At 58.3% G+C, this 27,782-nt stretch overlaps 3 protein-coding genes across 5 annotated transcripts; 2 read left to right on the top strand and 1 right to left on the bottom strand.

The window, feature by feature from the left end:
• Positions 1–465: 465 nt before the first annotated feature.
• SET (SET nuclear proto-oncogene) lies at positions 466–5,371 on the top strand. The gene is made up of 7 exons (XM_058672578.1): positions 466–916; positions 2,109–2,166; positions 2,642–2,784; positions 2,974–3,077; positions 3,169–3,282; positions 3,724–4,041; positions 4,471–5,371. The coding sequence occupies exons 1-7, from the start codon at positions 844–846 to the stop codon at positions 4,492–4,494; spliced, it is 834 nt and encodes a 277-aa protein (XP_058528561.1). The 5' UTR covers positions 466–843; the 3' UTR covers positions 4,495–5,371.
• A 4,553-nt stretch (positions 5,372–9,924) lies between these two features.
• PKN3 (protein kinase N3) lies at positions 9,925–21,221 on the top strand. Of its 2 annotated transcripts, none has more exons than XM_004593696.2 (22): positions 9,925–10,122; positions 12,800–13,043; positions 13,183–13,328; positions 13,850–13,961; positions 14,035–14,162; positions 14,341–14,524; positions 15,701–15,847; positions 15,930–16,039; positions 16,153–16,296; positions 16,570–16,645; positions 16,775–16,943; positions 17,122–17,224; positions 17,346–17,413; positions 17,595–17,658; positions 17,788–17,879; positions 18,384–18,560; positions 19,739–19,801; positions 19,926–20,002; positions 20,298–20,440; positions 20,544–20,651; positions 20,776–20,856; positions 20,969–21,221. In XM_004593696.2, the coding sequence occupies exons 1-22, from the start codon at positions 10,099–10,101 to the stop codon at positions 21,179–21,181; spliced, it is 2,673 nt and encodes an 890-aa protein (XP_004593753.2). In that variant the 5' UTR covers positions 9,925–10,098; the 3' UTR covers positions 21,182–21,221. The 2 variants fall into 2 exon arrangements, with proteins under 2 accessions (XP_004593753.2, XP_058528570.1); XM_058672587.1 differs by lacking the exon at positions 9,925–10,122 and adding an exon at positions 11,100–11,119.
• A 137-nt stretch (positions 21,222–21,358) lies between these two features.
• ZDHHC12 (zinc finger DHHC-type palmitoyltransferase 12) lies at positions 21,359–24,297 on the bottom strand. 2 transcript variants are annotated; one of them, XM_004593512.3, is made up of 5 exons: positions 24,139–24,297; positions 23,328–23,464; positions 22,386–22,463; positions 22,068–22,234; positions 21,359–21,958 (listed from the first exon to the last, which is right to left on the bottom strand). In XM_004593512.3, exons 1-5 carry the CDS (start codon positions 24,236–24,238, stop codon positions 21,628–21,630), a joined length of 813 nt encoding a protein of 270 aa, XP_004593569.2. In that variant the 5' UTR covers positions 24,239–24,297; the 3' UTR covers positions 21,359–21,627. The 2 variants fall into 2 exon arrangements, with proteins under 2 accessions (XP_004593569.2, XP_036352583.2); XM_036496690.2 differs by having other exon boundaries at positions 21,735–21,936.
• Between the last annotated feature and the right edge of the window lie 3,485 nt (positions 24,298–27,782).

The raw sequence follows: 27,782 nt of genomic DNA, 5'->3' as shown, positions 1-27,782 counted from the left end.
CCCGCAGGTCTCACACACCCACACACACCCGCCCGCCCGCACTCCCCCTGCCCGCACGGGGCGCCCCATGCCGCCTGTGGAGAAGGGAAGCCGCTCCGCCACCACGTGACGGTGCCGGCTCGGCTGGGGGTGGGGGGGAAAGGCGCCCGCGCGCCGCGCAGCGAGGCTCCGCCCCCCAGGCCGCCGCGCGCCAATGTCCCGGGCCGGGCTGGCCGCGGGGGGAGGGGCCGGCGCCGGACGTCGCCGCGTTCGCGTCCTCCTCCCGCCTCTTCGCCCGGACCCAGTGTCTCCGGGCCGAAGCTCCGCCCCCACTCGCCCCTCCCCGGGGGCGACGCAGCCAATGGCGAGGCGGCGCGAGCCTCTCCGGCCGGGGGCGGGGCGTGCGCGCGGGGCCTGGCGCGCCTGCGCCGTGCCGCCCGCCCCTCGCCGTGAGGAGGAGGAGGAGGCGCTGCTGCTGGTGGCGGCGGTGGCGGTGGTGGCCGTGGTTGTGTTGGAGGAGGAGGAGGAGGTGGAGGTGGAGAAGGAGGCGGCGGCGGCTCGGGGAGCGCGAGGGAGGGAGCCGAGGCCGCCCGGTCCGCGCGAGCCAGGAGAGCCCCGGCCGCGGGGGCCCCGGCACGCCGCCGCCTGAGCCGCCAGGCCGCGAGGGGGGAGGGCGAGCGCGCAGCGCCCGGCGGAGGAGAGGCGGCCGGGACCGAGCGAGCGCCCGCGCGCGTGTGTGTGTGTGTGTGAGAGGAGAGCGAGCGCGCGTGTGGCGTGAGGGAGGAAGCCGCCCGCCCCCCTCGCCTTCCCTTCTCTTCCCCCCCTCCTCCCCGCTCCCCTCCCCGACCGCGGAGAGCCAGCACCATGTCGGCGCCGGCGGCCAAAGTCAGTAAAAAAGAGCTCAACTCGAACCACGACGGGGCCGACGAGACCTCAGGTGAGCGGAGGCGGAGGTGGAGGCGGGCGGGCGGGCGGGCGGGGGCCGGCCGCGCCGCCATCTTCGGGCTCCCGGCCCGGCCCCGCAGGCCGCCGGCTGGGCCCCGGGGCGCGCGCGCGCGGGCGGGCGGAGCGCGCGGGGCGAGGGGTGTGTGCGCGCCGGGGGGCCCGGGAGCGGGGCGCCCCCCGCGCAGGGCGGGCTGCGATCCGGGGCGCCGCGGCCTGCTGGGCGCGGGCGGACGAGGACCCCCCCTTCCTCTCCCCCCGCCCTCGCTCTCCTCCCCCTCCTCCCTCCCGCCTCTCTTTATTGTACTCCGCCATGATGCCTCGCTCCCAGCCGCCGCCGCCGCCACATGGTGCGGCCGGACGCGCCGGGCCCCGCGCGCCTTCCCGCCCGGCCCGCCGCGGCATCCCCGCCCAGAGGCCGGGCCTCGCGGGGCTCCCCTCCCTCTGCCCCCACCCCAACCCCCCGAGCTGGGGCCCCGGTCCGGGAGCGCGGCGGGGAGCACGTGGGCCGCCGGGGGCTTCGGAAAAGGCGCCTCTCCCGAGGGCTTGGCACCGGAAACGGCCCCCTCCGCCGCTTGCTGGGGTTCGCTAAGGCTCCGTGGACAAAAGGGACCCCCCAAGCCCCAACGCACCCACCACGACCCCGTCCCCCGGCCGCGTGGTGGCTGCCGGAGGTTGTACCCTGAACCCCGCTGGGTCTGAATTTTGGGCCGAGGATTGGGGAAGGGCAGGTTGGAGTGTGGGGGTTCCGCGGGCTCTCCCTGACTTGGGGGGCGGATCTCGTTGACTATACTGCAACCGACCGTGAAGGAAATGTCCAACTGGGGCGGGTGTGCTTGGCTTTGAAGTGGGTGCTCGCGCCCTGGCTCGCGGTGCTGCCTCTGCGTTCAGCTCCCCACGTTCTGGTTGTGTTCTGCGAGGAGTCTCGGTCGTTGCCACCCCTGGGGCTTCAGGAGCTTCCTTCCGTAAGAAACTCCTGGCCGAGGTGATGCAGGCCGGTGTTTTCTGGGGGCAGCGGCTTGGAGTGTGAACCTTCCATAGTGAAGTAGTGTGTCGGCCCGGGCGGGGGCACGTGCAGAGCCAGCATGCCTTGTGGCAAAGGCCTGAGTTCCTTCTCAGCAGCTCTCGGGGAATGGCCAGCCAGAACATCCTGTGGTCGGTACTGAGTTCTCTGCTCTTTTTTGCAGAAAAAGAACAACAAGAAGCAATTGAACATATCGATGAAGTACAGAATGAAATAGACAGGTAACCTTTTCGGGAAAAGTTGGCTGGGAGGCTTGCCATGGTTGGCTGAGGGCGAGGGGAGCTCGGGCTGTGCTGGCAGGACCCTGCAGAGCCAGTGTGTTTCTGTGGCGCTTTGTGCAGTTCCGGGTGCCACACTGACCCCGCGGAGAGTGGTTGTCCTTTTCAAGGTTCCGGACTGTCTGGACACAGGGCAGATGGGATGGTGGCCTCAATGTTACTCCCGCTTAGTCTTATGACTTTGCTACTTAATAAATGAATGTTGGGAACATCTATTGGGGGAAACAGTTGAAATTTGCCTGGAAATATTGGCAGGTGGCTGGTTGGAGTGTGGGTACGTACCACTGCCTGCGCAGCCTTGGCTTGGGTCTTGAGCAGTCAGCTCTGGGACTGGGTGGATGCACAGCTCGACTAAATGTTACCACGTTCTCACCACATCTTGGGGTTTGCTAAGTACTGTCAATGTCATTTGCTTCAGGCTTAATGAACAAGCCAGCGAGGAGATTTTAAAAGTAGAACAGAAATATAACAAACTCCGCCAACCATTTTTTCAGAAGAGGTCAGAATTGATCGCCAAAATCCCAAATTTTTGGGTAACAACATTTGTCAACCATCCACAAGGTATGTTCAGCTTGTGGTGGGACCCTCCTTATTAAAGCGTGGAGGGCCCTGGGGAGGCAGGACTCCCTGGAGGGGTGGCCACTGACACTGAGCAGGTTGGCTCTGTTTAGCCTCTGCTCAGTAAGGAGCCAGTGGAGTGGCCTGTGTGCCTGGTGAAACAGCCACTGACCTGTGCCCTTGCTGCCCTAGTGTCTGCACTGCTGGGGGAGGAGGACGAGGAGGCGCTGCACTATCTCACCAGAGTCGAAGTGACAGAGTTTGAAGATATTAAATCAGGTTACAGAATAGATTTTGTAAGTATTTCTGATCCTCCTGCCAATGTGGGGATTAAGCTGGTGAAGACCTGTTTGCACTCATTGCTGTCATTTGAACCATTTGTTTCAGTATTTTGATGAAAACCCTTACTTTGAAAATAAAGTTCTCTCCAAAGAATTCCATCTGAACGAGAGTGGGGATCCTTCCTCAAAGTCCACTGAGATCAAATGGAAATCCGGGAAGGTAAGCTTGAGCAAGCCGTGCTTGGTGCCTGCGCGTCACATCCACGCGGAATAGCTGCGCTCTCCTTAGAGGCTGTACTTACTGCAGGCGTAATATTGGAAATACCACCTTTTTGTTTCTACATTAGTGATTGAGCTTACCAAATGTCTGTCTTCCAAAATCTTACGTATTTTTATGTGTCAGTAGTAAGGTGGAACGCCCTATGCCTAGTGGTTTGTTAAGGGGGAGCTAATTGTATTAAAAGGTTTAGCTGTAGCTTCCCTGTTGGAAGAATGTCTTAGTGGGACTACAACTTTTTTCCCCTGTATGTTTAATAGTTGTTCTTAGTAACTGCAGAAACTAGTGTACTGGTGACTGTCTTCTGCTTGGGAGGGAAAATGTCTTTAATTGCAGGGAGATGTTCTAAAGAGCTTGTTAAAAGTTGTTTGCATTTTAACTCAGGACTTGACGAAGCGGTCAAGTCAAACACAGAACAAAGCCAGCAGGAAGCGGCAGCACGAGGAGCCCGAGAGCTTCTTCACCTGGTTCACCGACCACTCGGACGCCGGCGCCGACGAGCTGGGCGAGGTCATCAAGGACGACATCTGGCCCAACCCGCTGCAGTACTACCTGGTTCCAGACATGGATGATGAGGAGGGGGAAGGCGAAGAAGATGACGACGACGATGAAGAAGAAGAAGGATTGGAAGACATCGACGAGGAGGGGGATGAGGATGAAGGCGAGGAAGATGATGATGATGATGAAGGTGAAGAAGGAGAGGTAAAAAAACTTGAAAAATTCACGATATGTATTGGATTTTTCCAATTCTTGGCTAATTGTGGTGGGATCTGCAAAGGATAATGATTTTAAGAATTGAACTGCTTGCTGAGTGTCAAGTTCAATATACTGATGATTTCACTGGCGTTGCCACTCTGACCGTACGTTACCTATCTTGAGATCTGCATATTTTTTATAAACTAACAAATTTTCAATTTTTTTTTGAATGATTTGGTAAGAAATGGGCCCAGCAGTTTGGTTAGGACAGTGGTGGGTCCAGGGCGGCAGCGTGGCTCATCCTGTGGGTGGAGAGAAAGTTGAACTCCTCGTGCCAGTTGCCATTCTGCTCCGTGGGGGTCCGTTGTACATGTGAAAGTTTAAGGTGGCCTTGGAAAATTAACCCTGAAGATTAACTCTCACTTTCTCTTTCAGGAGGATGAAGGAGAAGATGACTAACAGAAAACACTGATGGATTCCAACCTTTTTTGTGTGTCTTTTTTTTTAATTTCTCCAGTCCCTGGGAGCAAGTTGCTGTCTTATTTTCTTCCCTCTTGTGCTCGCTCAGTCTCCCTGTTTTTGAGGTCTCTTTTCTCTACTCCATGGTTATCACCTTATTGTGGGTTAATACCTTACGCAGAATACAATGGGAAAAGAATCTCTTGCCCCTTTCTGTTCCAGATTTCATTTTCACCCCCTCTTGTCTCCACCAACTGTTTGGGATCGACACCACCGTGCTCTGTGGGAAAACCGAACCTCTGCTCCCCGGGCTCCCCGGGCTCGGCCGGGAGCTGGCGGCTGCCAGGCCCTGTGTAGTCGTGCATAGAATTCTAGCTTTCCCTCCTTGCTCTGTATATTGGGCTCAGAGATTACACTGTGTCTCTATGTGAATACAGACAGTTAGCATTTACCAACATGTATCTGTCTACTTTCTCTTGTTTAAAAAAAGAAAAAAAAACCTTAAAAAAATGGGGTTCTAGAAGGTCAGCGAAGGGTGGGTTTGAGATGTTTGGGTGGGTTCCGTGGGCATTCTGACAACACGGCTTCTCCCTTGGCATGTTTCATTGTCATGTTTAACAGACATCCTTCCAGTCTAAGGTGACACTTTAAAAAAAAATAAACTTCTCTCCTAATGATGACTTGAGCCCGGCCACTCGATGGGAGAATCGGCAGAACCTGTAGAATCTTATTTGGAATCGACATTCTCTATTGTAATTTTGTTCCTGTTATTTTTAAATTTTCTTTTTGTTCCACTGGAAAAGAAAAGATGCTCAGTTTTAAACGTTAAAAAGTGTACAAGTTGCTTTGTTACAATAAAACTAAATGTGTACACGAAGCATTGGATACTTTTTTCAGGCTGGAGCCAGTTGGGAGCACTGGAGTTTGACTTGCAGCATGAAGGTCAGGCTGGACCATCCTGGTTCTATATATTTTGATCCACACTCTTGGGGATGCTCTTGGTCACTGTGGATTGAGGAAGGCGATTTCTACCTGCATATTCAGGCCTGCCTGAAATGGGTGGGTGCACCTAGCCCGTGGATGCCAGGTTGCTCAGCTTGTTCAGGGTATGTTTTACTGTTGACTTATCCCAAATAAGCGGTTTACTTGAATTTCAGAGGTGCTGCCTAGTGCCACCGTGGGACACCTAGTCCTCCAAAGCCAAGGCTGAGACGCTGGCACCTGTGGTACATGGGCATAGGCTCTTGGTGCAACAGGCAGAGTGAGTGGTGGGGGTTTCAGGGTTCGCTGCAGGTCCTTGGAGGAGGAAACCTCCAGGATGACTGGCCAGCACTGCTCATCTCTTTGGCTCCAGGCCATTGTAGAGAGTTGTGAAGTTGCCTTCTTGGAGTGATCAGTAGGTGCCCTGGGTAAGCCCAGAGCTTTGTGGTGTTCCATCAGGCCAGGGAGAACACACTTGTCTGCAGGTGGTTGTGCCCAGGTGTGTCGACACATTGCTGTGTGGATCAGACGCAGATCAGGTGTCTCATGGATGGGCCATTGCTGCTTGTTTTGTAGATAAATCTCTTGCTTCTGCATTTAGAATATGCATTTTTACTATGAAGTTCATAAACATTCATTTGGAGTGTAAAGTTGCCATAGAAGAAGACCTTAATAAAGAGGCAGGTCATCCAGCTGTTCCTTCATTTCTCAACTTTCTCAACAGCCAGGGCTGGTCTGGCAGAGCAAGGGGCGTGTGGGTCTCAGATGGTGCTGGGACCCAGGCGTTTGGACTACCACCTGCGTTTCTAGGTATATCTGGGGATATGGGTCAAGGGAAGCTGTTGGTGCTGAAACTCATGAGGCAGCGTTAGCAAGAAGCCCGGCACTGTAGCGCAGGGCTAAAGTCCTTGCCTCCACATACCAGGATTCCCGTATCTGCATGGGTTTGTGTCCCAGCAACCCTGGGACCCTCTGCACCCAGGTGAGAGACCTGGAGGAAGCTCCTGGCGTAAGATGGGCACATCTCCAGCCGTTGTGGCTGCTTGGGGAGTGAATCAACGGAAAAGCTTACTGTCTCTCTATATGAGTTTACAATAAATACAAGGATTAAAAAATAGTAATGAAAAAAACTTCAGGGAAAGTTAATACTTGACCCTCTACTGCAGAAGGGTGTTCTCCAGAACTGGTGATGTGCGGGACAGATCCCAGAAGAGCTGCTGGCCCGCTGCACTCTGACGGCTGGGGCTAAAGCTAGAAGGTGCAGCCTGAACCAGGTGCTACTGGGGCTGTGGAGGTGTAATGTGGCCAAGCCTTGGCTTTCAGCAAATTGCTGAGATCTATTTGCCCTTCAGATAGAAGCAAGGCTGTGAGCAAGATGGAAACTTTATTTTGGAAAGGCAGACCAGGTTTTGCAGAGAAAACAGAGCTTCCATCCACTGATTTATTCCCCAAATGGCCACAACAGCCCAAGCTGAGCTGACTAGGAGCTTCTGGGTCTCCCACATGGGGCAGGGTCCCAAGGCTTTGGGCTGTCCTTGACTGCTTTCCCAGGCCACAGGTAAGGGAACTGTTTTGGAAAGTGGACCAGCACCCAAATAGGATCCTGGTGTCTTCAAGGCATGGGCTTTAACCACTAGGCTACCACATCAGACTCCCCAGGAGGAATTTGATGATACAGGACACCAGCTGGCTAGGTGTCCTTAGCATTGAGTTCAAAATCCCAAAGCAGTGTTATCCAACCATCCTTGGGGCGAGTGTGACTTGGAGCTCAGTAGTTTTAAACACTTGATTCTCTACATTATGACAGTTAATTTTCACCTTATTCGAGTTAAGCTCAGGTGGCTGAGAGCTAAGTCTGGCCAACGACCCTCATTCTGCATGGCTCTTGAAGGACACATGAGATTTTGGTTCTGTGGATTTGGGGGATTTTAGGCTGTGGGATTCCCTAAGTATCTTAAGTGCATTCGGAAATCTCACTATCACAACACCCAATTGCAGGGCTTCACTTGGCCCAAGAAACCATTTCTACCTCCATGATTAGCTTTTGCCTATAAAAATTTTTTTTTTAAGATTTATTTATTTTTCTTACAAAGTCAGATACACAGAGAGAGGAGAGACAGAGAGGAAGATCTTGCGTCCGATGATTCACTCCCCAAGTGAGCCGCAACGGGCCGGTGTGCGCCAATCCGAAGCCAGGAACCTCTTCCTGGTCTTCCACACGGGTGCAGGGTCCCAAAGCTTTGGGCCGTCCTCAACCGCTTTCCCAGGCCACGAGCAGGGAGCTGGATGGGAAGTGGAGCTGCCGGGATTAGAACCGGCACCCATATGGGATCCCGGTGCATTCAAGGCGAGGACTTTAGCCACTAGGCCACGCCGCCTGGGCCCATGAAATCTTCATTAGAAAAAATTAAGTTCTGGACCCTGTGTAATAGCCTAGTGGCTAAAGTCCTTGCCTTGCATGTTCCAGAATCCCCTGTGGGCCCTGATTACTATCCTGGCTGCTCCACTTTCCTTCCAGCTCCCTGCCTGTGGTCTGGGAAAGCAGTAGAAGATGGCCTAAAGCCTTGCGATCCTGCACCCGCATGGGAGACCTGGAAGAGTCTCCTGGCCTCAGATCAGCTCAGCTCCAGCTGTTGTGGCCACTTGGGGAGTGAGCCAGCAGATGGAAGATTTTTCTCCATCTCTGCTCTCTGTAAATCTGACTTTGCAATAAAAATGAATAAATTTTTAAAGGTATTTTTAAAGCCCCGTGTGGTAACCTAGACAGAGAGGAAGATCTTCCGTCTGATGAATCACTCTCCAAGTGAGCGCAACGGCTGATGCTGTGCTGATCCAAAGCCGTGAACCAGGAACCTCCTCCAGGTCTCCCACGCGGGTGCAGGGTTCCAAGGCTTTGGGCCGTCCTCGACTGCTTTCCCAGGCCACAAGCAGGGAGCTGGATGGGAAGTGGAGCTTCCGGGATTAGAACCGGCGCCCATATGGGATCCCGGCTGTTCAAGGCGAGGACTTTAGCCACCAGGCCATGGCGCTGGGCCCATGGCTTTCTAATAAAAATAAATCTTTTAAAAAACAGTTTTTAAAAATAAAATTCTGTGAAGCATAAAGATTTCTCAGGATTTCCTGAAGACATGAGTGAGCAGCTGTTCCAGTTATCTCAAGAGAAAAAAATGGCCTTTTAAAGAAAAAAAATCCCTTTTCACTTAGAAATCGGACGGATCTATCCACTAGTTCACATCACAAGTGCCTGCAAGCGACAGGATTGGGCCTTGGCGAAGCCAGAGGCAGCAGCTCTGTTCAGTTTTGCCACATGGCCAATGGGCCAAGTGCTCCCCATCCAGCTCCCTTCCTGTGAAAGTGGTGGAGGACGGCCCAAAGCCTTGCGACCCCAAACCTGTGTGGAAACCCAGAGGAGTCTTCTGGCTCCTGGCTTCGGATTGGCTCAGGTCCAACTGTCGCAGCCACTTGAGGAACGAACTAGCGGATGGAAGAACTTTATATCTCCTTTGTAACATTTTATTTCCAATAAAAATAATGAAATAAAACAAACCTATTGTGTGCCAAGTACTGATTTTTGTGTCTAACCCTCAAAAGTGGACATGGGGCCAGAGTTGTGGTCCACTGGCTTATAGCGCTGGTCAGTCCTGGCAGCTCTGTGTCTGGATGACAAACCGATATCAGTTTCTGCCAATCCTATGAGAGACCCCCGTGGCGGAGTTCCAGGCTGCTGGCTTTGCCCTGGCCCTACTCTGACTGCGGTGGCTATTAGGGGAGTGACCCAGCAGATGGAGGACCTCGCTCTGTCTCTCAAATAAATGTATCCCAACAAAAAGAAGCAAAAATTCTGGCGGGTGTGACTGCCACATGCTGCTCCCGATGGCGTCTGGGCATGTCTTGTCCAAACCAGCTGCATTAGACGGCACACCTCCCAGGTCAGCTTTATTTGGGGTATTTTTTCTTCCCCCACAAGGTGTGAATGTCTGGGGTTAGAGGCGGGAGTAAGAAGAGGAGATTGTGGCTCCCAGGCAGGTGCTTGGGCCAGAGGACCAGGGGCTCCCCTCATCTCCAATTTGCAGTTACCTCCGTGTGAGCCAATCACTTGCCCGTCTTAGACATTCCAGGCTTAAAGGCTGAGGGGACTCGGCAGGGGCAGCGAGTGTTACGGTGGTGGATCGGGGAGGCCAGAGGCGGTCACAGTCTCGGTGCGCTCTCGCTGCGCTGAGCAGCCGCCAGGGAAGCTGTGTTCCCTCTGCCACCGGCCCTTCAGGGCGCGCGGTCGGCCGAAGCCGGAGTCCCCACGTTCGCGAAATGCCTCTCGGGGGCGCGGGTCAGTGTCCAGGGGCGCGTGTGAACTGCGGGTCTAGAATCCCGCGGCATCTCGGCCCCAAGGGTAGAGCCGGGAAGCGGTGGTGGGAGGCCAATTCGGCGCGGCCGAGGGGCGGCGCTAGTCCTCCAGGCGCCGGGCGGACCAGCGGGGCTCGGGAGGGGGCGCCCGATCCCGCATTCGCGCTGGCAGCTTCCCGGGAAGTTTCAAGTTTGAAAAGTCTAGGCAGAGGGGCCGGGGCTTCCGGAACCCGAAAGAGTAGCGGAGACGAGAGGAGGGGCGCAGCGAGTAGGAGCGGCGCCATGGAGGAGGGGGCGCCGCGGCAGGTGAATGGCGCGCGGGACCCGGGGGTGGGATGCGCCCCTAAACCGCCCCAGCCCCGCCCTCTAAACCGGAGCTCCCTCCTGGCCGACCTTTCTTAGCCCTGGCCGGGCGGCCCCAGGCAGCTTTGCAGGGCCGACCTGAGCCCCAGCTTGGATCGTCTTCAGGTGACTCAGAGTCGCCGGAGGGCCAGCGGGGAGCGGGTCTCCTGCGCCGCGTGGCCGCTCCGCCCCGCCTGCCCCAGAATTGGTGTGTCTGCAGGGGGGACCCCAAAGCCGATGAAAGCGCGCAGGGCGATGACCGGGTTGTGCCAGCTGGCACGTGGCGGGAGGTGTGCGTGCGTACTGGGGACCCACGAACACCTGGAGTGTGTGAAAGAGAGCGAGCAAGTGAGCGAGAGATCAGGGACCTAGCCCCGACCAGGACAACAGCCTTCCCAACCGCAGAGGGCTGCGCCCAGGTGCCCAGAGGGCTGCCGAGGTCCCTGGAGGAGGGAGAGAGGGGGGTGTCCTAGCCCAGGGTGGTTAGGGCTCGGTGAAGAGGAGTTGGACTTGACCTGGTGGGTTCCAGCCCGGGGCTGTGTTCAGGGCAGAGGGGTCTTAGTGGTCGCCAGGAGCTGCTGGGCTGCCCCCAGAGCCACCGCAGTCACCTGGGCCTCCTGCAGGTGGGCTCGACCCCTGCCAGCCCTTCCTCCCGCTGCCGGTTCCAGACACAGCCTGGACACATTTTCCGATTTCCTTCCAGTCTCCGCCCTGAGCGGTAGCGGCGGCGGCTGCTGGTGACTCAGGACCCCGGCGTCCGGCAGGGCCCTAGCTCCAAGGGCCCTTTGTTTGCTAGGCTTCTGGCCTGGCCCTCCTGCCTGGGCTGGTCAGAGGATTTCCTGAGCCTCGCCCTCTCCCCCTGAGTCTGAGGAGGCGGAGGGCTGGAGCAGGAGCTGGGGGAGGTCCCTGCCGCCGGAACAGCTACCCCTTGCACTGGGCTCCAGGGATGGAGGGCAGTGAGGTCAGTCGGCTGCATGCCAGGGTCCCTTTAGGTGGGCAGGGGGTGGGGCAACATGGGCCACCCTGATGGAGGGCGGTGTGGGCACTGCCTTTTCCTGTCTGATGAGGAGCAAGCCGCGGAGCTCTGCCCAGAGGGCCCAGTCCCCTTGCCGTGCCCACCTACCTCCCTGCACTGTCTGGAGGCAGTCCTGACCTCTTGTTGGTCTGGCCTGTCTGTCTTCTCCCCGTGGCTTGGGACAGGTCCCTCCTGTGCAGTGTTCTGTGGCTTGCAGATTCCACGTTGTGGAGTCCAGACATAAGGGGGGCCCCTTCCCTGTGTGTGGTGTGGACGGGTGACTGAACCCCTTTCTGTCTGCAACATGACAACAGGACAGCTTATCCCTGCCAGCCCACTGTGCAAAGGAGTAATGAGCCACTACGTGGGGGGTCTTCAGAGAGAGTTCTTAAGAAAATGTTAAGACCCAGGCATGGTGGTGGTGGGTGTTTGGGCCAGCAAATGGGTGGGGATGGCCACGTCTCATAGCCTGGCTTCAGTGCCAGCTCCAGCTTCCTGCCAACGCAGGCTCTCAGAGGCAGTGGGGATGTGGGCCTCTGCACCCAAGTGGGAGACCCGCAAGAAGCTCCAGGCTGCTGGCTTGGGATCAGCCTAGTTCTGGCTGTTCACAGCCATCTGGGGAGTGAACCAGCACATGAAAGGTCTCTTTCCCTCTCACTCGGTAATTCTGACTTTAAGGTAAAATAAGAAAAAAAAAAGTTTTTGTTTTAAAGATTCATTTATTTGGACCTGGTGTGGTAGTCTAGTGGCTTAAGTCCTGGTCTTCCATGCACCGGGATCTCATATGGGGGCCGGTTTTAATCCTGGCTGCTCCACTTCCCATCCAGCTCCCTGCTTGTGGCCTGGGAAAGCAGTCGAGGACAGCCTAAATCCTTGGGACCCTGCACCTGAGTGGGAGACCCGGAAGAAACTCTAGGCTCCTGGCTTTGGATTGACTCAGCTCTGGCCGTTGCGGTCACTTGGGGAGTGAATCATCAGAGGGAAGGTCTTCCTCTGTCTCTCCTCCTCTCTGTGTGTCTGACTTTCCAACAAAAAATAAACTTTAAAAAACAAAAGATTAATTTATTTGAAAGGTAGAGAGAGAGGGAGAGACATAGATCTTCCTGCCATTTGTTGGCTTATCCCCAAACTGCTGCGTTGGCTGGGAGTGAGCAGGGAAAGCCAGTAGCTCTCTCCAGGTCTCCCCATATGGGTGTAGTGACCTAATTAATAGTTGGGTATCCACTACTGCTTTCCCAGACGTGTCAGCAGGGAGCTGAATTGAAGGAGGAACAGCCAGGACTCAAACTAGCACTGATATGGGATACTGATACCACAGGCAGAAGCTTAGCTTGCTGTGGCACCAAAGCGGGTCCTAAACTTTTAATTCTACTCTTCTGCGAACCTCCTGAAGTCCCCTCTGTACCCAGAATATGAGCTGGCACCCAGGAAGCCCTGTGCCATCTTAGAAGTTTTTTTCCCACCTGCTTTTCTCAGTGGTGCAGGGCAGGCATTTGGGCTTGGGGAGTGGCCCAGGGCTGAGTGCTCCTATAGCACAGATGTGCCCATGCCTCAGGTGTATTTGTGGGTCCTGGGCCTCCACCCACGCAGGGCCACCGGGCCCGGCTTCTCTTCTCCGCCCTGCAGCCAACTAGCTCAGGCCCGCAGCCCCTGGAGGAGGAGAAGGAAGCCATCCGACGGGCCATCCAGAAGGAGCTGAAGATCAAGGAAGGCATGGAGAACCTGCGGCGTGTGGCCACCGACCGCCGCCACCTGAGCCACGTGCAGCAGCTGCTGCGGGCCTCCAATCGCCGCCTAGAACAGCTGCATGGCCAGCTGCGAGACCTTCACGCTCGCATCCCGCTGCCCGCGCCTGTGCCTGGCCCAGCCGGTGGGTGGGGAATTGGGTTACACCTGTCCTCTTCGCACAGCCCCTGCTATCTGCCCAGGTCCATGGGCTGGAGGGGACAGGACTCTGCAGGCCCTAGGGAACAGGCAGGTCCACGTGCTCCACCCTCCCTGTGTTCCAGAGCCTGTGCCCTCGGGACCCTGGCCTTGGGCCGAGCAGCCGAGGGCCCGGCACCTGGAAGCCCTGCGGAGGCAGCTGCAGGTGGAGCTGAAGGTGAAGCAAGGGGCAGAGAATATGACACACACGTGCGCCAGTGGCACCCCAAAGGTGAGGGCCCCCTTGCTTGGTCCCCTCTCAGGGGCTAGGGGAAGGCATGACAGGGATGTGTATGCCAACTGCTGACCTCCGGTGGGTCAACCTGCCATCCTAGCCCTTCGTCTGCTGGAGGAGACACAGACTCGGGTCCAAACAGGTATGGGGAGGGGGGTGGAAGGCGCCCTCGGCCATGGCCTTGTGGACGAGACCTAATGCTGGTCTCAATCCCAGTCCTGTCTGATGGGCCTTGGCTCTGAGCAAATGGGAGGAAGCTCTAACTCCAGTCTTGAATTGATGGGAGAAGCTAGCCCTGGTCCTGATGGAAGATGAAGCTTGGCTGCAGCCCTGATGGGAGGGGGCGGCTTGATGTCAGCCCTTGCTGCCCTGATGGAGGAGGCTCTTGCCCTCCACCCTTGCCTAAGAAGGGTAGCTTGACCTTCCTATGGAGGATGGGGGCTCGGCTTTGATGCTGGGAGGGTGGAGTTGGCTCGGGCCCAGCCCTGGCCTCACGGGTCCAGGTTATGTCCCTATAGGAGAGGAAGCTGCTGGCCGCAGCCCAGCAGATGCTACGTGACAGCCAGCTGAAGGTGGCCCTGCTACGCATGAAGATCAGCAGCCTGGAGGCCAGCGGGTCCCCTGAGCCAGGTAAGGCCTCACGAGGTGGCAGGGAGTGGAGGACAGCGTCCGGCGAAAGGCTGAGGGTGACCTGCTCCCCCAGGCCCTGAGCTGCTGGCAGAAGAGCTGCAGCACCGATTGCACATCGAGGCAGCTGTGGCCGAGGGCGCCAAGAACGCCGTCAAGCTGCTGGATGGCCGGAAGACGCAGGACCGCAAGGCCCTGGCTGAGGTCGGATGCTGCGGGCCGCTCCCTGGGTTGTGCCAGAGAGGCTGCCCCCAGGTGGCTGTGGGGAAGTCAAGAGGAAGCACGCTGTGGGATGGGGGACTTCTCAGGTGGGGGTGGTTGGCCCAGACCATCGTGCCCCACACCATGCACCCCCTGACCCCCGCCTGTGTCTTGGCTGCAGGCCCAGGCCGAGCTCCAGGAGTCCTGCCAGAAACTGGACCTGTTGCGGCTGGCCTTGGAGCAGCTGCTGGAAGGCCTGCCCCCGGCCCATGCTCTGCGCAGCCACCTGGCCCGGGAGCTGCAGGCTGCGGGGCCTGGGAACCCCCGGCCTTCAGGGGCACTCGTGAAGCCCACTGCCCTGACAGGTAGCCAGGAGCCCCTGCTCCCACTTCCATACACCCCCACCCGCTGCTGCCATGGAGTGTGGGGTTCTCCTCCTCTTTGGGGGAGGCCCCTGCAGGATGGTGGAAAGGAGTGTTAAGGAAGAATTCCAGTTCTGTCCGCCCCTTACTGTAGGACCCTGGGTCACTGAGGCCTCTCCATGCCTCAGTTTACCCCCTGTCAAATAGTGATGACAAGAGCACCCACCTCCCCAAGTGACACAGCACTCGATGGGTGTGTGATAGCTGCCATCATCTTCAAAATCATGTATTGTTTTCATGTCCTCAGGAAAGGCAGAGAGGAGAGTATCTTCCACTCGCTGGTTTACTTCCCCAAATAGCCCTGATGGCTGGGCTGATCCTAAACCAGCAGCTTGTTCCCGGTCTCCCAGATGGGTGCTGGGACCCAAGGCTTTGGGCCACCGTCCACTGCCTTCCCAGGAATATTACCAGGGAGCTGGGTCACAAGTGAGCTTTCAGAACTCAAACTGGCACCCCTATGGATGCCGGCCATGGTCAGCGGTTTAACCTGCTACATGTGGGGCTGGCCCTTATTGATTTAATTACTTGGAAGTTAGAGAGGGAGAGACCGAGAGAGAGAGAAAAATCTTCTATCTGCTGATTCATTCTTCCAACACCCACAACGACTGGGGCTGGGCAAGCTGAAACCAGGAGCCAGAAATGACTTGGTTTCCCCTGTGTGTGGCAGAGTGCTGAAGTGCCACATACGAATGTCCTAGACTGTGGCTTCCCCTGTAGGGCCCTGGAACGTTCTTTCTTACCTTGAACTAAGATTGAATTGCAAATAGTGCAGGCTGAGAGCTCTCCCCGTGTGGAGAATGGGGCCAGAGCCTTTGCACTGAGCCCTGGGGAAGGCCTGGCACATGCTGAGCTGGGAGGAGAACTTTCAGGGCCAGGGAGGGGCTCTTGCTTGGCCTTGGGGCATGAAGGAATGAATGATGCCCGAGGCACGTCACAGTATGGCCTCCCACTGCCCACCCAAGATTTCCCCCTGCCCTTTGCGGTACAGCTGGCCAGGGCCTCAGGAAGTCTAGGACAGCCATGTCCTGCAAGGTGTGGTATCCCTGGGGTCAGGGACTCACGGGTTGGGGCACAATGGCAAGAAAGCACCTGACATGCCCTCCCCGTGTTCTGCCCCAGGGACCTTGCACGTCCGCCTGCTGGGCTGTGAGCAGCTACTGACCACGGTGCCTGGGCGTTCTCCGATGGCTGCACTGGCCAGCAGTCCCTCCGAGAGCTGGCTGTGGGCCAGGGCCAGGCAGCCGCGGGGTGGAGACGGGCTGACCAGTGAGTTGGGGCGAGGTGGTGAGTGGGCAGAGGTGGGGACCTCTGCTCCCAGCTTGCCCTGAACGCTGGCTCCGGCCTGCAGGCGAGGTGCTGGCCGTGCTGAAGGTGGACAACCGCATGGTGGGCCAGACGGGCTGGGGGCCGGTGGCCAGGCAGTCCTGGGACCAGACTTTCGTCACCACCCTGGAGCGAGTAAGGCTGATCACCGTTGGCCCTGGTGGGGGTGGCGTGGGGTAGGGGTGGCCAGGGTCAGCGCACCTGCTGTGCCCTGCCCCACCCTTCCTCAGCCTGGCCTCCTGCCCCAGGCCCGCGAGCTGGAGGTCAGTGTGCGCTGGCGGGACTGGCGGCAGCTGTGTGGTGTGGCCTTCCTGAGGCTCGAGGACTTCTTGGACAATACCTGTCACGAGCTGTCCGTCAGCCTGGTGCCGCAGGGGCACCTATTCCTCCAGGTGCCCACCGCCCTGACAGGCCCCTGGGGACCAGAAGGGCTGTGCATGGGATGAGCTGTGGGAAGCCAGGCCCAGCCAGAGGGGGAGGACAGAGGGGACATCTCCTGGATGCCCGTGTCCCAACTCTGTCCTGCCCTGTGTGTGACCTGGGGCCTGGGTTTGAGTCAATGAGGGTAGGGATGCCATCTCTGGAGGCATGAGCTGGGGTCCTAGGGCAGGGGAGGGGCGGTGGGCCCATGGGGATGGTCACCGGCTCTGCTCCTGGCCCTGCAGGTGACCTTCTGTGACCCTGTGGTTGAGAGGAGGCCCAGGCTGCAGAGACAGAAACGCATTTTCTCCAAAAGAAGAGGTGTGGAGGGGGTGGGGCTTGCACAGAGGGGTGGGGCTTGTATAGAGAGGCGGGGCTTACATAGAGGAAGTTGCACTCCTGTGGAGGGGTGACAGCAACTGAGCCCTATTCTGCACCCCCCTTCACCAGGGCAGGACTTCCTGAGAGCATCCCAGATGAACCTCAGCATGGCGGCCTGGGGGCGCCTGGTCATGAGCCTGCTGCCACCCTGTAGCTCACCTAGCACCATCAGCCCTCCCAAGGCCTGCCCTCAGACTCCAACAGCTCCACGGGGGGCTCCAGAGCCCACCTCCCCCAGGTAGGTGCCACCAAGCTGGGGACCACCTGTGCCTTTGTGGCACCCACCTTTGTCCGGGGTCTGGCTGTCCTCTGCTCCGTCTGCGTGGCTGGGTGTCTACCCACCACCCACTTCAGGCTGGCTGTTCCGCCTGCTCGTGCCCGTTTCTTCTCAAGCCCACCATGCCTCCACCCCACAGTAACTTCCTGCCCAAGAAGAGCCCCTTGGGACAAGAGATTAGGCCCCCGCCCAAGCCCCCTCGCCTCTATCTGCCGCAGGAGCCGACCCCCGAGGAGACCCCGGTGAGAGGGGTGGGTAGACCTGGTTGCCACAGGGGCTGCCTGGGCTGGGACTGGGAGTGGCTGGCCTGGAGGGAGCGCAGGAGGGTGGCCTAGCCCTGCTATGAGCCCCTCTGCCTCACAGCGTACCAAACGCGCACACATGGAGCCCAGGCCTGGACTGGCAGCAACCCCGCCGGCCTCACTCACCAGGTACGAGTGTTTGCATGTGTCTGTCCATCCCCCATCTCGCCCTGACCCTTTGAGGGCCCGCATTGGCTTGCTCTGGGTTACCTGCAGAGCTGACAGTATTGAGCTCCAGCTGTAGGCAGGGCTGGACGTGGAGGGCTCTAAGCTCTTGACCCCCTGGCTTGGAGGGCCCTCTGTCTTGCAGGAAGGCCCCCCGGCTCCAGGACTTCCGCTGCCTGGCCGTGCTGGGCCGGGGACACTTTGGGAAGGTGAGTGGTGGGGTGGACTGCCTACACGTTTGCAGTAGCGCCTGTGTGTGTGACCCCTGGGAATATTGTGTGCGAATGGGGAGGCTCTCACACTGCCCACCTGCAGCCTGCCCTCCCTATGGCCCGTAGGTGCTCCTGGTGCAGTTCAAGGGCACAGGGAAGTACTATGCCATCAAGGCACTGAAGAAGCAGGAGGTGCTGAACCGTGATGAGATCGACAGGTGTGTGGTGGGCCGGTGGGCACCTGGGCCACTGGCACCCAGCAGACTTCAGCTGGTGGCACCTCCAGTGTGTGTGTGTTAGATTGCACTCCGTCTGCTGCTGGCCCATCCCACAGACTGGGCTATGAAACCCCCAAAGCAGGAGACTGGGAAGGAGTGACATATGTCAGTAGTACCTTCTGGGGTGTATGTGAGCTGGAAATGGGAGTGGGGAGCCAGGAGCCTCCTGAGCCCCATGCGGGCACCCCAGCCCTGCTCCTGGCTCCCGTTTCTGGCGCCTGCAGTTGTGAGCTCTGTGCCTTTTGGCAGGACAGCCCTCTTCCCACTCTCTCCGGTCCTAAAGTGGGGTACTGGTAGCTAAGCAGGCCCATTAACCCCTTGTGCTTCAGTGCACAGAAGCCTGTCCTTGGCCTGCCTGCCAGCCCTGGGAGTGGGGCTGTCACAGAGAGGCAGGGCCCAGCCTGCGAGTCCATCTCTCTCTGCCACCTGCGCCTTTTCCTGCAGCCTGTACTCTGAGAAGCGGATCCTGCAAGCCGCGGGCCGGGCCGGGCACCCCTTCCTGCTCTCTCTGCTCGCCTGCTTCCAGACCTCCAGCCATGCCTGCTTTGTGACCGAGTTTGTGCCTGGGGGTGACCTTATGATGCAGGTCCACGAGGACGTCTTTCCAGAGCCCCAGGCCCGGTGCGTTCCCTCGCCGTGGCTCACGGCTTATAACCAATGTCCCCTGGGACCCCCTCCCCAGTCCCCTCGAGCAAAGAGGCCTTGGTTCAAACCCTGATACCAATTCTTAGAACATTTTTTTAAAGGATGTATTTTATTTATTTGGAAGGCAGAATTAGAGAGAGAGGAAGAGACAGAATTAGAGAGATCTTCCTTCTGCTGGTCTCCTCTTCAAATGGCCCCAGTGGCCGGAGCTGGGCTGACCCAAAGCCAGGAGCTTCTAGGTCCTCCATATGGGTGTTGGGGCCCACGTCTTTGGGCCATCCTCTGCTGCTTGCCCAGGCGCATGATCCAGGAGCTGGATCAGAGTGGAGCAGCCAGGACTCAAGCAGAATGTTGGAGTCTGTGGCGGCTGCTCAACCCACTGCACCACAGCATTGATTTCAACTCTCACAGCATTTCTGATGCTGGGCCTGTTTATGTAGCTGGTAATTGGGCTTGCATTGACTTGGAGCTCAGATAAGAGGAGCCTAGCCCAGGCCGGGTGCTCTGGCCTAGCAGCTAAAGTCCTTGCCTTGGATGTGTCAGGATCCTATATGGACACCAGTTCTAATCCTGGCAGCCCTGCTTCCTATCCAGCTCCCTGCTTGTGGCCTGGGAAAGCAGTCGAGGACGGCCCAAAGCCTTGGGACCCTGCACCTGCATGGGAGACCCAAAAGAATGGTATCCTGGCTTTGGGTTGGCTCAGCTCCAGCCGTTGCGGCTGCTTAGGGAGTGAATCATTGGACGGAAGTTTTTCCTCTCTGTCTCTCCTCCTATCTATGTATCTGCCTTTTTTTTTTTCAAGATTTTATTTATTTTGTTACAAAGTCAGATATACAGAGAGGAGGAGAGACAGAGAGGAAGATCTTCCGTCCGATGATTCACTCCCCAAGCAGCCGCAACGGCCGGAGCTGAGCCAATCTGAAGCTAGGAGCCAGGAGCTCCTCCGGGCCTCCCACACGGGTGCAGCAGCTCTGTCACATGTCGGGAGACCCCAGGCAGGTCCCTCATTTAGGGTCTTTGAGCCTCAGGAGGAGGCTGCGGAGTGCCTGGCACAGTTGAGCATCCCCGACAGGGTGGGTGGGCAGCCTTGAGACCACTGTCTGGAGGTATGACCCAGGGGTGCATCCCAGGCCTAAGTCTACCCACCTCTTCAGCTTCTACACAGCCTGTGTGCTCCTGGGGCTGCAGTTCTTGCATGAAAAGAAGATCATTTACAGGTACCCCCTCACCCAGGGATGGGGGCAAGTGGGCAGGGCTACAGGGGGAGGGACAGCATGATGGGATGCCCCCTTGTCCTCAGCCCTCCTCAGCCACCTGGATCTGTCTCTTGCTTCTGCTCAGGGATCTGAAGTTGGACAATCTCCTGCTGGACGCCCAGGGCTTCCTCAAGATAGCGGATTTCGGGTTGTGCAAGGAAGGTGGGGGCCGGCAGGGGGCGGCTCCGCTCCCACATATGTCCTGGTCTTCCCTGCCCAGAGCCACTAGGCATCCTGGCTGCTCCCTCCTAGGCTGCACTCTAGTCAGGGCCAGGGGAGGGCACTTGTTCTGCTTTCCATGGGACATTGCAAGTGTGGCTGAGGTCGTGTCCTCGTGCGGCCCCATGTCATCCCACACGCCCCGCTTTCCGATGGACATGACACAGTGTGTCTGAGTCTGGGCTCCTGGACGTGCTGAGCAGCCATGGATTTGGGGGTGGTGGTGTATCCTTTGCAGGGATCGGCTTTGGGGACTGGACTAGTACGTTTTGTGGTACTCCGGAGTTCCTGGCTCCTGAAGTGCTGACACGGGAGGCCTACACACGGGCTGTGGACTGGTGGGGGCTGGGTGTGCTGTTGTACGAGATGCTCGTGGGGGAGGTGAGTACCAGCAGAGGAGGGGGTATGGAGGGAGGAAAGGGGTGTGGTCTTCAGCTGGGGACCCTGCTGAGTCTGCCCCCATTCCCCAACCCTATCTCCACAGTGCCCATTCCCAGGGGACACAGAGGAGGAGGTGTTTGACTGCATTGTCAACACGGATGCCCGGTACCCCCACTTTCTCTCAGTCCAAAGCCTGGAGCTCATTCAGAAGGTGAGCAGTGCAGGCTGCAGGCTGCGCAGGAGGGGGAGGAAGGGACGCTGCTCCTGGGTCTCACCCCGGGGGGCACCAGGGGAGCCTGTCAAGCTGGTCCCGCTGAATACGCCCCTTGTCACAGCTCCTTCAGAAGACCCCCGAGCAGCGGCTGGGGGCGGGCGTGCAGGATGCAGAGGAGATCAAGGTGCAGCCATTCTTCCAGGTGAGTCGGGGGCCCAGGGTGAGCAGTGGCGGGGGGACAGTGTAGGGGAACCCCCCAGCCCCAGGGGGCCAGTATGACTGTCCTCTCAGGCCCCCTGTGCCTTTGGCCCCAGGCCATCGACTGGCACGCCCTGCTGGCCCGCGCCGTCCGGCCTCCGTTCGTGCCCACATTGTGCAGCCCCTCTGACCTGCGCTACTTTGAGGGCGAGTTTACCACGCTGCCGCCGGCCCTGACTCCGCCCGGCCCGCTGAACGCTCTCACCGCCCGCCAGCAGGCCGCCTTCCAGGACTTCGACTTTGTATCTGAGCGTTTCCTGGAGCCCTGAAGAGGCCGCTCCCGGCCCCTTGCCCAGGCCAGACCGGCAGAGCCACCTGCAGGCGCAGGCTGTCCCCTGGGCTGCGTGTGCTTTGTGGGTCACTGGGATGGCCGGTGTTGAGGGGTTCAGCTGGGCATCCTTCCCCTGCTTCCTGGGGAGATCTGGACCAGAAATGGCGCCGTCGTGAAGAGCTGCGTATGGTTTTAATACTCAGCTTGCTTTCTGGATCATTAAACATGTCAAACTGCTCTGAGGTGGGCCGGCCCATGTCCCTCTTGCTGCTCCACTGGAAGGCACAGCTGCCCGCTGGGGCTAGGAGTCAGTCTGGGGGCTCTGTGCCAAGCCCGAGGAGGAGGGAGCGGCCCCGCAGAGCCTTGCCTGCCCCCCACCTGATGTTTGCCATTGGCCGGGGTATGCATAGCCTCTCCAGTTTGTAGGCATGAGACGGGCAGGCCCTAAACAGTCTGGCTGCCATCCTCCTCGTACTCCTCCTCCTCTGTGGCCCAGAGGGTCTCCCAGGACCCTGAAGGCCACCCACAGAAGAAGTGTGCCAGGTTGCGGGTCAGGCCGCGGTCAAAGGGGTTGCTGGGGCGCTGGCGGAGGTAGGCGATGCGGTGCGATGCGAGAAACTCCCAGGTGGTAATGTTACTGGCCACCAGGTAGAGATGCGACACCAGCAGCAGGGCGGCCACCAGTGAGAGGAAGGACAGAAGCAGGAAGGTGGCAAACAGGAGCCCGCTGGAACGCAGCCACGGGCCCCAGGGCTGGAAGAACTGGAGGCCAGACCTGCAGGAGTGGACAGAGCTGGGGGCTGGGAGTGGCCTGGGCCCCAGGGTGCCCCACTTGGCTCTGTCTGGGCCATCCCCACCCCAGGGCAGAAGCTGTGGGCACCTACCAGGCTAGGTAGAGGCCCCACAGGAGCACCAGCAGCTGCAGCGCCAGGTAGGCCACGAAGAGCGGGTGGTTGCGTTCGCCCACGCAGTTCTCCATCCAAGGGCAGTGGTGGTCATAGCGACGGACGCAGCGGCGGCAATCCCGGCAGTGCCGGGAACGCAGGGGCTGCTATGGGGAGAGTGTCCTTCCCATGGACCCACCATTGAGGAGAGGGATGAGGGCTGGGGTCAGGAATGGAATCCGGGAGGCCTTCCTATAGGTGGTGAGGAAGGAGTGGGCAGGGCAGGGCTGGGGCAGAGGGACCTCGGGAAGCACTAACCAGCACGAGGCAGAACCGGCAGCGCCGCAGGGGGATGGCCTGGGGAACCATGGCTGTCTGCTCCTCCTTGGCTGTCTCCTGCAAATGAAGGTGTGGGTGGGAACTCCTGGAGGTGTCACTCTTGGGACCAGCTGTACCCCAGGGTACAGAGTGTCACTTGGGTGGGACACCCTGGCCCAAGCGAGGCTGTGGGTCCTGCAGCCTGCATGTTCCCTGTGCTCGGGTTTCCTCATTGTGGGGACGGGGCTCCAGGGGGCTGCCTCCCCACAGCTGTGGTTGTAGCGCAACACGTTAAGCCACTTCTGGCTTCCCTGCCAATGTGCTTGGGAAAGCAGTAGAAGCTGGCTGCTGCATCCCTGGGAGGTCTGTATGGAATTCCAGGCTCCTGGCTTCAGCCTAACTCAGCCTTGGCAGTTGCAGGGAACGAGCCACTGGGTGGAAGCTCTTTGTCTTTCATATAAATATTTTTTAAAGAAATATTTATTCAGGGGGAAGGGTGTGATGATTCAATGGGTGCCGGTTCTAATCCTGCCTGCTCCACTTCCCATCCAGCTCTCTACCTGTGGCCTGGGAAAGCAGTCGAGGACGGCCCAAAGCCTTGGGACCCTGCACCCACATGGGAGACCAGAAGCTCCTGGCTCCTGGCTTCCAATCAGCTCAGCTCTGGCTGTTGTGTCCATTTGGGAAAGTGAACCAGTAGATGGAAGATCTTTCTCTTTTCTCTGTAAATCTGCCTTTCTAATAAAAATACATAAATCAATATATGATTTATGTATATAATATTTAATATATTATATAATTATATAATATAGATGTAATACATAATTACACTATTTAATATACATATTTAATTGGTTTAGGAAACCTGCAGCTCCGGCCCTGGCGTGCAGACTGCTGCTGGGACTTGGTTCCTTGCTGGGGACCCCTCTGGGGTCATGGTACCTGGGCCTGGGACTGGAGGCTCACGTAGCCGGGGTCCATCAGCGACACGGCCAGGTAGAGCAGCAGCGAGCCCAGCACCAGGAACAGGAAGGTCAGTGGCAGCAGCAGCCGCCCCTGCTCCTCCCACTGCCGCAGCTCTGGGGGCAGGAAGGGGACCAGGAGGGATGAGGTTGTGGGAGGGGGCAGGAAGGTGTGGCTGGAGGTGAGGTGGCGTGGCTGGCCGAGCCAAGGCCTGGAGCTGGGGTCCCCAGGGCTACCTGCTTAGGCTGTGGGAGGAGGAACAGTTCCAATGCACTTTATTTGGAGTCATGGGAGGTGACAGGGTGGCACTGATGTATCGAAGGGGACGGGGGCGGGGCTCGGGCCAAGGTTGGGGTCTGAAGAGTGAGAGGGATCAGGTGTTATGGTCTGGCAGTGAAGTGCTTGGGGGGTGGGTGCGCGGTGCTCCTGAGAGGAATGACTGGGGTTGGGTGGGAGAGTGGGCAGGAAGCCCGGCCCCACATCTCCTGAGTGACTGGTGGTGGGGGTGGGGAATCCTGGAAGGCAGGTATGGGGGACTCAGCCTTGCGTCTGGTGAGTCCCGGGATGGACAGGGCAGCTGGCCGGCCATAGTCAGGAAGACTATGAGATGAACTGGGGACCAGCCGGGTCGCAGGCAGGAGGGCAGGTGGCTCTCAGAGCGCCGCCTGGGGAGGAGGGCCTCAGGAGCTGGCGGGTTTGGGGCGAATCCAGACTTGGGAGGAACAGGTAGGGGACCCCAGTGGGACCCAGGCGTCTGGGTGGCTCCGGGGTCTCGCGGGGTCCGGCTCACCAGTATCGTGCACGAAGAGCACCAGCGTGATCCCCCAGGTCAGCACGGTGTGCCCGGTCCGCACCAGGACCCCGGGGCTGAGCAGCGTCCAGAGCGCCATCGCCACGGTCCGGGGACCCACCCGGAAGAAGCGCCCAGAGGGGCTGGCCCTGCGAGGGACAGGAGCCGAGAGCGCCCAGGATTGGCGGACCCGTCCGGGGGCGGGGCACGATCAGGCTAGCGAGGCTTCCTATTGGGTGGTCGCTGCTGCCGAGTGGCCTCTCAAGCCAACAGGTGCTTGGTGAGGCTGAGGGTGGGGCCGGCGCGCGCGCAGCCGGATCCGCCCCAAGGGCAGCCTGCACCAACCAGGTAAGTTAGGGAAGCCAGGGTGACGGGGCTCGGCGGTGCAGGACTCTGCCAGGGCGGGCGTGACAGCCCCTGGGGCGCTTCCTAGTGCCAACATTCTTGTCCAGAAGGCGAAAGTGTGCCTATTTCAGAGACGCGAAGACTAAAGACTCTCAGCCTTCGGTCCTCGCTGCTCGTTTTTCAGACACTGCAAATGTGGTGGAAGTGGGAAGTCCAGTCCTGGCACTCTTTTTATTTTTTTATTTATTTTTTATTTTTTTTAAAGATTTATTTTATTTTTATTATAAAGTCAGATATACTGAGAGGAGGAGAGATAGAGAGGAAGTGGAGCTGCCGGGATTAGAACCAGCGGCCATATGGGATCAAGGCGAGGACCTTAGCCACTAGGCTACGCTGCCGAGCCCTATTATTTTTTTTTTAAGATTTATTTATTGGGCCCGGCGGCGTGGCCTAGCGGCTTAAGTCCTCGCCTTGAACGCCCCGGGATCCCATGTGGGCGCCGGTTCTAATCCCGGCAGCTCCACTTCCCATCCAGCTCCCTGCTTGTGGCCTGGGAAAGCGGTTGAGGACGTCCCGATGCATTGGGACCCTGCACCCGCGCGGGAGACCTGGAAGAGGTTCCAGGTTCCCGGCTTCGGATTGGCGCGCACCGGCCCGTTGCGGCTCACTTGGGGAGTGAATCGTCGGGCGGAGGATCTTCTTCTCTGTCTCTCCTCCTCTCTGTATATCTGGCTTTGTAATAAAATAAATAAATCTTTAAAAAAAAAGATTTATTTATTTATATTGGAAAGGCAGATATACAGAGAGGAGGAGAGAAAGAGCAAGATCTTCCGTCCGATGGTTCACTTTCTAAGCAGCTGCAATGGCTGGAGCTGAGCCAATCCGAAGCTAAGAGCCAGGAGCTTCTTCCGGGTCTCCCACGTGGTTGCAGGGTCCCAAGGCTTTCCCAGGCCACAAGCAGGGAGCTGGATGGGAATCGGAGCAGGTGGGATTAGAATTGCCACCCATGTTGGATCCTGGCGTGTTCAAGGCGAGGATTTTAACCGCTACACTATCACGCCAGGCCCATGGCACTCTTTTTAAAAAGACTTTATTTGAAAGGTAGAATTAAGGAGAGGGAGAGAGAGAGATACCTTCCATCTGTTGTTTCATTCCCCAAATGACCACCACCACAACCATGGGTGCCAGAAGCAGTGAGGTGGATGGGAAGTGGAACTGCTGGAACACAAACTGGTGCCCATATGGGATCCCGGGCTTGCATAGTGAGGATTTAGCTACTGAGCCATCATGAAGTTTATTTGTTTGTAAGGTAGTATGAACAAGAGAAAGATGGAGAGACAGAGACACCTGCCACCCGCGGCTTTACCATCTGTGTGGCTGCAGTTGCTGGGCTGGGGCCAGGCCAAACTCCATCTCGGTCTCCCAGGTGGGAGGTAGAAACCCAGGTCCTTGGGCTGTTGTCCGTTGCTTCCCAGGAACAGGACAGGAAGCTCGATGGGATGAGAAAAAATGCAAATTGCTGCTTCCTGGGCACCTTGGATGTACCTGTCCGCACGTGTGTTGCGGCTGGACCCCCGTGACACTCTCCCCTCTGCTGGACATATTCCCCAAGACTCAGGTGCTGGTCCCCATGGCCAGAGCGACGGGGTCACGGGGACTCTTGAAAACCGATGGGGTGCTGCTTCTCCCCTGTGTATTCCCACGTCCTGCCATGTCCTCCCATGTCTTCCACATCCTCCGGTGTCCTGCCACCATCCTCCACATCCTAGTATGTCCTCCCACAGTCTCCATGTCCTTCCACTTCCTCTCATTTCCTCCCACGGTCTTCCGCCTCCTTTCACTTCCTCCCATGGTCCTCCCACATCCTACCACGTCCTCCTACTTCCTCCCACAGTCCCCCTGTTCTTCCCATGTCCTCCAACTTCCTCCCACGATCTTCCACCTCTTCCCACTTCCTCCCACAGATAGGAGCATAAACCTTTGTTCTTTGTAATGCCCTGGGCACAGGTACTGTGCTCTATTTTGCAGCACAAAATGAAGTACCTCTGTGGCTTGGCAGTGGTCTGTGTCCCTGCAGGGCGGGGACAGTAGCGGCAGGTGGCTGCAGTATAGGGGGAGATCCTTAGGTCCCTGGACACAGGCTCTGTGGCAGGGGTCCCCACAGGAAGCCCAATGGGGGTGTCGGAGTGCTGTAGCCAGGCCTGAGCATACCCTGCCCCAGCACACATGCTCCCGCTGCAACACCTCTAAACCACACCTTTGTGGGCACCGGATTCCTCCTGCATGCCCAGGAATCCCCCTGCAGTAACTGGAACCTGACTAGTATTTGCAGAGGCCACAGCAACACCGAGGCCATGAGTCACCCATGACAACCTCAGTGACCTCCTGCATTAAGAGAGGTCAGTGGGAGGACATGACCGGGCAGCAAGGAGCCCGGGATAAGCTCAGCACAGGGCGTGGCAGGCAGAGGAGTTCAGCCCTGTCCGCTGCCTGGGCTGGCGTGCCCCCAGGACAGAGCCATTTTCTCAGTATCCTTTGTGTCAGGGCCCTTGGGTGGTCAGTGGGTGGGGACCTGGCCCACGTGCTGCTCAGGGGATGAAAAAGGGGTACCTTGACTCATGTGGAGGACAAGGTAAGAGTGCTGCTGTTCTAGAACCTTTAGGCCTATCCCACTGCTGTGCCCTGCCGGGGAGAAGGGAAGCCGCAGCCTTGGCATGGCCAGCAGGGCACTGGACAGTGAGGACACAATGGCCTTGGTAGCGGGATCCACACAGCACTGTCCTGGGCCAGAGCTGGCACCTGGGCTTCAGCTTCCTGTCCCTACCTGCTCCTACCTGTCTTCCTCCATCGTTACCGTGGCCCCAGGGGCTGCTGCACTATGCCAGCAGATGCTTCTGCCTGGGACCCATCCCCAGGACCCCGGAACCGGGCCTGCCAGTTGGCATCTTCTCTTGGGACACAACTTGGCAGCTCCTCTGGGGAGAGGCACTGTGGACACAGGTGCGTTCTGCTCTGCCTCATGGAGGGGGGAGTCTCCCCCAAAAAAGCCCCAGAGCCCTGCAGCAGGCACCTCTCCCTCCTTCTTGTCTGAGCCCTTTGGCACAGGCCTTATCAGGCTGCATGGCACAGGCGTGCAGTGAATAAACAGGTGCCCTAGAGTGCCACTGATGGGCCCCATGGGCCAGGCACACAAACCCCCAAATGCAGCTGCCCTCCACACCACAGAGCTATACCTGCACTCCTCTCTGGGGGTCCCCCAGGTCCCTTTCAAGACCCTGAAAGCCAGGCCAGTAAAGCCA

The sequence above is a fragment of the Ochotona princeps genome, chromosome 14 (genome assembly GCF_030435755.1).
Source record: "Ochotona princeps isolate mOchPri1 chromosome 14, mOchPri1.hap1, whole genome shotgun sequence".
NCBI lineage: Eukaryota > Metazoa > Chordata > Mammalia > Lagomorpha > Ochotonidae > Ochotona > Ochotona princeps.
This window is presented reverse-complemented; position numbering and strand designations above follow the sequence as displayed.